Raw genomic sequence first — 12646 nt, forward strand, 5'->3', positions numbered from 1 at the left:
AGGACATGAAAACAGGGGTAAAAATACCCAACCTACTGAGGCCTATTAAGTAAAGAAACAGGTAAATTACATGGCCTCTAAAATACCAACTTGAGAGGAGGCGTTCTTGCCGTCCTAATACACTTTATATAAAACCTACTTAGCACTAGGCCGTTACTGCAAGGGCTAATCCCATACTAAAGAGGTGACTTTTAGAAGGAAACAATTTACATTACGTTAAGGAAGAAACGGTTGTGAAAATAAGTTCACCTCAATGCAATATGAGTGGGAGCTCGAGAGGGTTAAGCACTCTCTATCCCAATATGTAGTTTAAAAGATAGAATTGATACTAAGTGTCTTTACATTTTAGGGAAAAGTTACATGGTGGAAAGGCTTCGGACCTGCCCCGAGAGTTAAACTGCTGAGCTGACAAGAAAAGAAGTTATTAAACGGCCATTACCTGGTGGCTGAACTGCTGCCCGAAGAAAGAGGCACTTCCCGCCCCCTGCTACGTACTTTACACACTGATAGATGTTACTGAAGTGGCATGGAGACCCAAAAATCAGCAGTTTATATACCCTCGTGGAAAGTTTGAGGCGTTTCAGGAATGAGAACACCCTCCCACAAAAATTGTATTGGTTAACGACGAAAACCCCTACACTAGATGAGGAAGAAACACCTTATTGGTGGAAAATTAATTACAGAAAATTATGATTGGCCAGTTTCAAAACTGGCAGAAAGAAAGGGTTAATATTGCCAACTTAAACAATAACTGAAAGAAATTTAACAAAGAACAAACTTATGAATTCAAAATTTCTCCAAAAACATAGTTATTTCACTTCGCACTAGGGTGCACAATTGTAGTTCTTCAGTAGTGCCATCTGGAAGAGAATGTCCACACTTCTTACTACAGGCAAAACAAAAATACATCGAAAATGACCCAGTTCAGAAACTTCAAAATTTCCAAGTAGTGACATCTTCTGAGAAACTTGAAAATTAACACAGTAGGTAAAGTTCAGACTTCCTCCAGTAGAGGAGTTTCAACTGGCGTAAAGTTTGAATTAGCGGCATGGGGGTGTACCACCCGGTACAATTACTATTATATGTTGCTGGGATGAATGATGACAGGGAAAACCAGAGTATCCGGAGAAAAACCTGTCCTGCCTCCGTTTTGTCCAGCACGAATGTCACATGGAGTGACCGGGATTTGAACCACGGAACCCAGCTGTGTGAGGCCGGCGCGCTGCCGCCTGAGCAACGGAGGATCCTTATAAGTACATTAAGTACAGTAAACTCAATTGGTCTCACCTCCTTCTACACCCCACCGCCGTTAAGTTTATTTACCGCCACCCCCCACCCAAAAAAATAATTAAAAGAAGGCATGTTTCTTTATGTTTAAAGGAGATTCCAAACACCAATGTTCACGTCTATTACCTTCAGTTTTGAGATATAAGTATCCCTATAAAAATAATTTATTTTTTCACTTCATTTCACACTACTCCCCCCCCAAGTGAATTTTCCCGCAAAAAAAATACTTGTTTCTTTAATAGTAAAGGATCTTCTAAATACCAATTGTCACGACTCTAACTTCTTCAATTTTTGATTTATGTGTCCTCATGAAAGGATTTCAACTCCTTTACACTCCCGCCCCCCAAGATGGTTCCTCCCCCCCCCAAACGCGTTTTTCTTTGTTTTTAAAGGAAATCCAAATACGAATTTTCACATCTGTAACAACTTTAGTTTTTATTAGATGTATGTATCCTCATACAATTAAGTCTATTATTTTTTCAATTCTTTCACCTCCCCCCATAATGGATTTTCCAAGAATACGCGTTTCTTTACTTTTAAAGCAGATTGCAAATATCAAATTTCACGTCTGTAACATCTTCATTTTTGAGATAGCAGTAGCCTAATTAAAAGAATTCAACACCATTTTTAGAAACCTTTACACACACATCCCCCCTTCCAGCCAAGTGGTATTTCCCAAAACTAAAAATACACGTTTCTTTATGTTTAATAGAGATAAAATATCCATTTTTCACTTCTGTAACATGTTACGTTTTTTTAGACATACTGTAAAAATTCTCATTTTAAAATTTCACCCCTTTTGAGTTCCCCTTAAAAGGAGTTTCCAAAAACAAATCACCTATGTTTCTTTACATTTACATGAGATTCCAAACACCCACTTTTTACGTCTGTAACATTTTACGTTTCCAAGATATTCTGGAGATATAGTCTTTCAAAAAATTCACCCCAATTTGTCACTTCTGTTTAAACGCCACTAAGTGGATTTTCCAAAAACTAAAAAATACGTGTTTCTTTGTTTTTAAAGAAGACCCCATATACAAATTTTCAGTTCTGTAATATCTTCCGTTTCTGAGATATATGTATCCTCATTAAAGGCATTCAGCCCATTTTTCACCCTTTTACACCCCTTCTATTGGGATTTACAGGAAACAAAAAAATACGTGTTCCTTTATTTTTAAAGGAGATTCTAACTACCAATTTTTACATCTGTAAATTTAAAGTTTTAAGATGTAGACACACTAATTTAAAAAAAAAATTCATGCCACCTTTTCACCCACCAGTAGTGGATTTTCCAAAAATGAAAAAATACGTGTTTCTTTACTTTTAAAGTAGACCCCAAATACCAATTTTCAGGTCTGTAATATCTTCAGGTTCTGAAATATAAGTAGACTCATTAAAGGCATTCGAACCATTCTTCAAACTTTTCCACCCTTCCTTCGTATTGGTATTTTCCGAAAACAAAATATACGTGTTTCTTTGTTTTTAAAGGAGATTCTAAATACCAATTTTTACATCTATAAACTTTAACAGTTTTGAGATATAGATACACTCATTTTAAAAAATCACCCCCTTTTCACCCCACGCCCCCATTAATTGGAGTTTCCAAAAACAAAAAAAATATGACTTTCTTTATTTTTAAAGGAGATCCCAAATACCAATTTTCAGGTCTGTAATATCTTCAGGTTCTGAAATATAAGTAGACTCATTAAAGGCATTCGAACCATTCTTCAACCTTTTCCACCCTTCCTTCCTATTGCGATTTTCTGAAAACAAAATATACATGTTTCTTTGTTTTTAAAGGAGATTCTAAATACCAATTTTCACATCTATAACCTTTAAAAGTTTTGAGATATAGATACACTCATTTTAAAATATTACCCCCTTTTCACCTCCCCGTTAATTGGATTTTCCAGAAGCAAAAAAATACGTGTTTCTTTATTTTTAAAGGAGATCCCAAACACCAATTTTCAGGTCTGTAATATCTTCAGTTTCTGAAACATAAGTAGCCTCATTAAAGGCATTCAACCCTTCCTTCACTCCTTTTCATCCCTCCTATTGCGATTTTCCGAAAACAAAAAAATTTGTGTTTCTTTATTTTTAATGAAGATTCTAAATACCATTTTTTACATCTGCAAACTTTAAAATTTTGGTGATATAGATTCACTCATTTTAAAAATTCACCCCCTTTTCACCCTCGTATTAATTGGATTTTCCAAAAACAAAAAAATACGTGTTTCTTTATTTTTAAAAGAGATCAAAAGTACCAATTTTCAGGTCTGTAATATCTTCAGTTTCTGAGATATAAGTACTGGTATCCTGATTAAAGGCATTCAACCCATTTCCCCCCATTTTTCACCCTTTTTCACCCCTCCTATTGGTATTTTCTGAAAAAAAAGTGTTTCCTTATTTTTAAAGAAGATTCTAAATACCAATTTTTACATCTGTAAACTTTTAAAGTTTTGAGATATAGATACACTCATTTTAAAATTTCACCCCCTTAGCGAAGGAATATCCAAAAATCCTCTCTTAGCGAGCACCTACATCATAATATGAATATATCCCCAAAATTTCATTTCTTTATGTCCAGTAGTTTTGGCTCTGCGATGATGAATCAGTCAGTCAGTCAGGACAAGTTATTTTATATATACACTGACTGACAGAGCAAATGCAACACCAAGAAGGAGTGGTTCGAAAGGGATGAAAGTTGGGGAAAAAACAGAGACGGCACGGACGAATAATTGATGTTTATTTCAAACCATATGCAGGTTACACAATGCGCACGGCATCGACTCAGTAGGATGTAGGACCACCGCGAGCGGCGATGCACGCAGAAACACGTCGAGGTACAGAGTCAATAAGAGTGCGGATGGTGTCCTGAGGGATGGTTCTCCATTCTCTGTCAACCATTTGCCACAGTTGGTCGTCCGTACGAGGCTGGGGCAGAGTTTGCAAACGGCGTCCAATGAGATCCCACACGTGTTCGATTGGTGAGAGATCCGGAGAGTACGCTGGCCACGGAAGCATCTGTACACCTCGTAGAGCCTGTTGGGAGATGCGAGCAGTGTGTGGGCGGGCATTATCCTACTGAAACAGAGCATTGGGCAGCCCCTGAAGGTACGGGAGTGCCACCGGCCGCAGCACATGCTGCACGTAGCTGTGGGCATTTAACGTGACTTGAATACGCACTAGAGGTGACGTGGAATCACACGCAATAGCGCCCCAAACCATGATGCCGCGTTGTCTAGCGGTAGGGCGCTCCACAGTTACTGCCAGATTTGACCTTTCTCCACGCCGACGCCACACTCGTCTGCGGTGACTATCACTGACAGAACAGAAGCGTGACTCATCGGAGAACACGCCGTTCCGCCATTCCCTCATCCAAGTCGCTCTAGCCCGGCACCATGCCAGGCGTGCACGTCTATGCTGTGGAGTCAATGGTAGTCTTCTGAGCGGACGCCGGGAGTGCAGGCCTCCTTCAACCAATCGACGGGAAATTGTTCTGATCGATATTGGAACAGCCAGGGTGTCTTGCACATGCTGAAGAATGGCGGTTGACGTGGCGTGCGGGGCTGCCACCGCTTGGCGGCGGATGCGCCGATCCTCGCGTGCTGACGTCACTCGGGCTGCGCCTGGACCCCTCGCACGTGCCACATGTCCTTGCGCCAACCATTTTCACCACAGGCGCTGCACCGTGGACACATCTCTATGGGCATCGGCTGCAATTTGACGAAGCGACCAACCTGCCCTTCTCAGCCCGATCACCATACCCCTCGTAAAGTCGTCTGTCTGCTGGAAATGCCTCCGTTGACGGCGGCCTGGCATTCTTAGCTATACACGTGTCCTGTGGCACACGACAACACGTTCTACAATGACTGTCGGCTGAGAAATCACGGTACGAAGTGGGCCATTCGCCAACGCCGTGTCCCATTTATCGTTCGCTACGTGCGCAGCACAGCGGCGCATTTCACATCATGAGCATACCTCAGTGACGTCAGTCTACCCTGCAATTGGCATAAAGTTCTGACCACTCCTTCTTGGTGTTGCATTTGCTCTGTCAGTCAGTGTAGATAGAACGCTGTGGTCCATGCTGTAGCACACTGCTGCAACCAACCTCAATACATTTACCCACGCTAGTACAAGTCTCATCAATGACCACGCCGGTGAGTAGTTACCTAGCTTCCCCTTCCACGGAGGATGTAGCTGTCTGATGAGTGCTGCCTTCTGAGGGACAAACATATACATGGTGTTCAACATGGGTGCTAATGTGTTGCAGGGCAGCTTCCCAATGCGATTGGAAAAGTCCTAGACCTTTGCACTTCCAGCATGTGTGTATCATACCATCAGATGTATCGGCAAGAAGCTGGAGGATTTCTTTCAGCATGCATTTTATCATTTTGTCACTGTCTTTGAGAAATTTCAGTGTGATACAGTTCAGTGAAAATGTCTAAGATGGATAAGTTAATGTTATGCACACAGCAGAATTTATGACAATGAACTTTTGGTTTACCTGAAGAAGAGGAGATGGTGATGGTGACTCCAGTTTGAGACATAGATCCTGCATCGTGCTGTGTGTGTTAAAGGTAATTCCGTTCCTCCACCTAAGACAGAAATTAGGCCATCAGTAAGGTGACCTTTAGGATATGTTGATGAACACTGATTTGGATATATTGATGTTCAAACCTTTTTCTCTGTATCTTCTCATTAATGTTTCAGTCAGATCTAACATGGAAGCTTTGTCTTTATCAACAACAACAATGGCATTGGAAAATCCCAGTTCTGTGAGAGGCTTCAAACGTTCTATGAGTGGAAACCCATATTCCCTAGTTACTGATTCCTCCGAGAGTTCATTCAGGTTGTGGTCCATTGTGATATTATAAAGCTTTGGTGACAATGGTGAATTTCTCCATTTGTTCCCCGCACCACAATCCCATCATCAAACAACATTGGCTTAGATCCCTCTCCCCATATATGTCCTTTGTCTCTTTCACAATTCCATCCATGGGGGTCATGAACAAGAGTCTCAGTCCAGTTTCATTTCAGAACCATTTTGTCCAACACGCAGGGGTCTGGACACTGCTGCAACATATGTTGTTCATTGCTTACACATATTTGATCATTCGTTTTCCAAATCTTTTCTGTTTCATAATTTTTGATACCTTTTCCCTGGGGACAATTTTGTATGCCTTTTCCAAGTCAAGGAATGTCATCACCCTCTTCCTCATTCCCATTGCTTTTCCATCATTGAATAGTTTTGATCACATAGCTGTCAGCTTGCATTCAGGAGATAAAGGGTTTGAACCCCACTGCCATCAGCCCTGAAGAGGTTTTTTTAAGGCTTCCCATTTTCATACTAGACTATACCTTAATTATGGCAACAGTCACTTCCTTCCCAGCCCTAGCCTTTTTTGCCCATCATCATTGTAAGACCTGTCTGTGCTAGTTAAACATAAAACAGTGAAGCAATATAGCCCTTTCATCATCTCTCTCAAAGTATTGATCTTCCTTTTCTAAAGCCACACTGCACTTCTTCCGATTGTCCTTCTTTCTCCTTTCTGGTAACCTTTAAATATTTGTGCTGCTTATGATATGAGAATGTTCCTCAATAACTTCTACATAGCTTCTGTCACCCTTCTCAAATACAGGGTCTGGCTTGAATGTGTAATAAATTGATTTCTTGAGAAATAAGAGAGATAATTATTGGTGGTTTGTTTCTACAAGTAGTGAAACTCAATTTCTTTTCTTTTTTCCAAATACGCCTTGAAATGCACCATTAATGGCGTGGTAGATGTCTAAAACTGTATTCCACATCTCTCCCGACATTTTGTTGTGTTGGAAGTGTAACATTTGTGATAGCTGTTGCATTTAAATGTGAAAACTGCTTTTAACGTCTGAATTCTTAATTAAGTAAGCATCCCAGCATACAGCTGGCTATAGCACAGTACAGCACAGCACGTGTCCCGCTAGCTGTCTGTTAGGCTTGTATAATGTCATTTTTGGCTGAAGTATCAACTGCGACTGAGTGACGATGTTTCCCACATATATATCAATTAGGAAGTGGCACAGACACCTTCGAGAAACTGGCAGATCGCTTTTGATATTGGGCCACAACACCAAGCATGCCGATGGGGGGGGGGGGTGCAATACAGATTCGGCGTTTGTCACACCATTAATGATGCACATATCAAGATGTATTTTGAGTTTCTCTACTTGTAGAACCAAATCATCAATGATTATTTCTATTATAGATATTAATTTTCATAGGTATAGGTATCTTACAAACTTTCTGCAAAGTGTTTTAAACTGAAATTTGTGCTTGCAAGGTTTCTTATTTCTGTTTCAGTCCATTGGAATTAGCGTTATCTTTTATTTTGATGGACCTACTGATGATACTAGAAGGGAATTCCGAAAAATTAGGAATGAGTTGAAATTGAATTCCATCTCAAAAATCTTTTGTGGACTTGAACAGAAAAGGAAATCATCTAATAAGAGAAATATTATGCCTCTTCTCTTAAGTGCTACAGGAAAGTTTGTACCCAAGTATGAATGTAATTGTAAAGTTCTCATTTCACAACAATCTAAAGCAGAAGATCTTGCTGAGTATGCAAGAATTAACAAACATTTTGCTATCCTGTCAAATGACACTGATTTTATTGCTTTGCCTGGAGAATTTCACCATTTCACTATAAGCCACTTGGATTTGGATTCTATGATTGCTGTGAAATACAACAAATTTGAACTGGCAAAGGCATTGTCCCTTAATGTGGAAAATTTAGTATGGTTTGGAGCTATACTCTCTCGAGATGAAATTCCAAATGATATACATCTAAAAATAATAGCTGATGTATGCAAGGAACAGATAGTTCCTCCACCAAAGGAGCTAATAACGTCAATTGCAAAACTAGTGCACGACATCTGTCAAGTATGTCACATTGAGAATTGTCAAGGATGTGGTATTTTGAACTCCCCGGAAAATGTCCTTCAGAAACTTACAGAGTTGTGGAAGGATATCTCAGATTCAGCTACTCTCAGAAAATGGTTGCAGTTTGGAGTTGAAAGATTTAAGCCTAAGAACACAGATTTTTGGGATAAAATCTCTGCATTGGAAACATGTCTTGGAACTCGCAGAGATATATTATGGCATGCATATATTAAACATATCAACTGCGATTCACATCCGGATGTGTTGAACACCCTTTTGGGCAGACCATTTGAGATTGGAGTATTTCTTGAAAATACAAGGAATTTAAACCAACCCTCTTCACAAGTAATATTTCAGAAAATTCGTCAAAATACATACAGTATCCTGCTACATGAGTCGGACGTAAAGGAGATTGAAGAATGGGGTTCTTGGAATGGGAAACCATTACTGACCAACTTTGTTCCTGTGAAGACATTTCCAAAAGGCAAGTATTAATATAAAACCATCAGTTCATTTCTTTTTATTGTAAAAATCTAACATGGGCTTGTGAGAGGTGTCAGGAGATCACAAGAATGTTTTCCTTATTTAGTGGTGAGTAGCATGTAGTAGGCGTAAGGCTAGGTGGAGTTGAGTGTTGTTAGTGCTGAGTGTATAAGTAGTTAACCATGGCCTTCTCCATTCCATAAATACATGTCAGCAAGCAACTATGCCGCTCACTTCCTGTATGCATCTATTCTTGATGGAGTATTACATAATCTGTGAATGATACGAATTGCAGCAGCAAATGGGGTGATAATAGGCTGACTGCGGGCAATGTTAATTCAATTTCATCTATTTATTTATGGGTTTTGATCTGCACCCTTCAATCATTTTTTTCACTGCCTTCTTCTCCTTTTGTCCATGATGGTTGATTCTGGGAGCTAACCTTTTTTAGAACTCTTGATGTTCATGATCCTAGACTTGTATTCTTCTATGCTGCTGATTTCCGTACCTTGTATTCCTACTTCTTCTAGATCCTTTTTCACCTCCTGATGCCAGTGTACTGTAGTTCTCTTGGTCTCAAAGAACCCCACTACAGTATCTTGTTAGTTAGTCTTCCTGGGTCCATTCTGTAGATGTGTTCAAAGATCCAGGTATACTGTGTCTTCTGGATGTCTGAGATCTTTTTCCACATTCAGATACAATTCTTGCTTGCTTTTCCTTCTGTACGATCCATCTTCTATTCTTTGAGTTCCCAATAACTTCCTTAGAATCTTTCTATCCACTACTTCTGGCTTTATGATCAATCCTGATTTTGTCAGATTCAGCATCAGCTGTGTATAAGATTTCCAGGTGGTTAACTGTCTGATAGTTTCTTAGTTTTGTATGGATTGAGATATTCTTCTTTGTTATAGTTTTCATGGTTAGTTTGTACCCAAGTTCATCTTGTTGATCCTTGATATGATTGCATCTTTTTCTGATAGGTTGTTTTATAGCCATTCTCTCAGGTAATTAAATCTCTCCACTTTCTGGATCCTTTCCCCTTCTATGCTGTTAAAATGTTGATCATGTATTGTGTCTTCTTGAAGGAGATCCATAAACCTGCCTTACTCACTTGTTCCCAGAGCTTGGAAATCTAGTTCTGTGCCTCCTCTAATGATTCTGATAGAACCACAATATCATCTACAAAGGCTAGACTATCAACTTCAATTCATTTGTTCTCATATCCATTCATATACCGCCTATTCCTTGCATTTTTCGATGCCTCACTAATCACTTTGTTAAGTACACACTTAAAAAGGAGGGGGAAAAGCCCATATCCCTGTGTGACCCCACCTTTAATCATTAAAAAAATCTGATAGTATCCCTGTTAGATCAACACTGCTCTTCCTATCTAGAACCATCTCTTCTAGGATTTGGAGCAGTGTTTTTGATCTACCAAATCATAAGCCTTCTTGAAGTCTGCAAATGTGAGCACATAGTTCTTATTCCTCTCCCTATGGTATCCAATGTTGAAATTCAGGTTCTCTGCATGACCTGTGCATTCTGAGACCTACTTGATGCTCACCAATTTGTGGCTTCAGATGTTTTTCTGCTTTATTTAGCAGTACCTTGTATGTTTCTAGTAGTAGTGATATGCCCCTGTTATTGTTGACATCATCTGACAGTTCTCCTTTCTTAGTGCTCATGTCCATCCATCTGGGAGCTTTTCATCTTCCCAAGTTTTTCTCAGGATTTGTGTCAGCTAATGGTTGATCTGTTGTTGGCATACTTCTGAAGTTCCACTATGACCCCATCCTCTTCTGGAGCTTTGTTGTTTTTCAAGGTCTTGAAGATGTCCCTGAATTCTTCTGCAGTTGTACATTCCAAGTTTGGATGTGGTTCTTGTGAATGTCAAAAGGTATAAATTTCAAGATGATTGATCCGTATTGAACTGTGATTACAATAAAGAAACAATTTATTTTTAAGGTCCATCTTTTCAATACAAACAATTATCAGCATTCAAGAGTCTTTAAACAGAAGAGCCCTTCTAACATCATGCATCGCACTCATCTGTATTGAATATGTATTTGTATACTGTGCCCTAAAAGGAATTGGGAATATAGGTAAGCATGAAATCTCAGGTCGATAGGGTCAATATGGGTTAATGAGTGCATAGGATGGCTAGATACACAAAGAGGAGGTTATACTTTAAATGAGAAAGAAAAAGAACAACATCCAAGAATACAAATATATAAAATAAAGGCAAAAATGTTGAACAAAAATTACATTGCATCACAAATCCAGCATTGTACAGACAACAGTTATCTGTGCTATGGCATAAACATTGTTGATTAATAAATTTTTACCTTGCCTTTATCCTTCAAATGAATAACAGAACATAAACTTTACATTCAAGTGTAGCTTCACTTCCTGTTTATTATGTTTCTGCACTGTATTATCACTCACAGTCACTTAAATGTCCATCATTTGATTCAGGCACCTTTAAACCATATAATTATTACTCCATAGTCACCTTATGAGAACAGATCAAACATGATTAAATTAGCACACTCCTTCATGCAGGTAATTCCTAAATATATTTACCGTATTTACTCATGTATTAGACCCCCTCCTGAATTTTCGAGATGAAGAAAATGAAAAAAATAAATCTTGCCTATAAGAACCCCGACGTAATTTGTAGGAGAACGATGACGATTCCGCTTCGAAACGGGTACAAGTCTTATTGCAGCTCTGATGACATCGCACAAATTTGTGAATAGTTTCTTCTGTACAACCTACTCAATGAAAAACACGCCGAATCCATGCGGTACATCTGTGTTTCGTAGTTAAGAAATGTCCGCCTCTGTAGCGCAGGTCTACTGCAGCTCTGATGACGTCGCACAAATAGATGAATAGGCCTAGCTTTGTGTGCAACCCGCACATTGCAAGCATGCATCAGTCGTGCTATACGTCTGTGTTTTGTAATTAATAATGTCCGCCAGCGTAATGGCTAGCACAATTAGTTGCTGTTTTCGGGAGTCTGACTTCGATTCCCGGTACCGTACTGCCAAAGATTTACGAATGGCAGGAAGGCTGATATGCGGTAAAAGCGGTACCTGTAACTCCCCTCCACTGGGCGTGTGTCTAAAAAGAGATGTATCACCTCGGGATGAGGAAAGGAGTTTACTTTAGTTGAAAAATATTCGCGGTTGTTGCTATGTATACAGCAGGCGAGATCATTACCGAAGTGGTTGTTTAATATCTCGTAACTCGGGCCATTATACGTATATATTTGGAGAGAAGTAGCCTAAAATTAAAACGTGATAAAAACTATCCAATTAAAACGATAGTTTTACTCGCCAATGTAAGTTACCTAACAAATAAGAATAATTTTATGTCCCGACGTACTTTAAACGATTTTCGGAGACACCAAACAAAACATACTAGGGTATGCATTAATTTTAAAAAAGAGACAACGAACATACAAAATTAAACATTATGATAATAAAACTCATTACTGCCACACTTGTAGATATCCATAAATGTGGTATATTTTCCTGTTATTTATTTTTATTTTTTCCCCTCGAACTTTTAGCACTACCTATCAGGGCGATAATATACCTAACCTAATGGACAGCTGTTTACGCAAATCCTGATGTGATAAATGTACAGAACAAGCATGAAATATACTCAGAAATAAGGGTCTGTGTTTCAACAGCCGCAGTTTTCAAAAGAATGTTTCCAGTTACTATGTATTACATTCGGAAGTACAACTCGTAACATACGCTAGTTATCAGCTGATGGTTTGGCATGCCTTCTACAGTACGGCTTTAATCGGAAGGAGTGGCTTCTGCTACATATACACCAACTGGGAATATCAGAGACCATCTAGGAATACCAATATAAATGGTCCATTATTGGACATTATAAATTTTCCAGCTAACTCATTCCCGGTTGCCAGCGTTTCGCCCTCGTGTG

General features: G+C 39.2%; 1 protein-coding gene across 1 annotated transcript in view; it reads left to right on the forward strand.

The window, feature by feature from the left end:
• The window catches only part of LOC136880643 (constitutive coactivator of peroxisome proliferator-activated receptor gamma), a 194104-nt gene that overhangs the window by 105434 nt on the left and 76024 nt on the right, over nt 1–12646 (forward strand). The window contains exon 3 of the mRNA XM_068225583.1: nt 7628–8690. Within this exon, the coding sequence (XP_068081684.1) occupies nt 7628–8690 (1063 nt within the window). The remainder of the gene's footprint in view (nt 1–7627; nt 8691–12646) is intronic.

This window comes from Anabrus simplex, chromosome 1 (assembly GCF_040414725.1).
Source record: "Anabrus simplex isolate iqAnaSimp1 chromosome 1, ASM4041472v1, whole genome shotgun sequence".
Classification (NCBI taxonomy): Eukaryota; Metazoa; Arthropoda; class Insecta; order Orthoptera; family Tettigoniidae; genus Anabrus; species Anabrus simplex.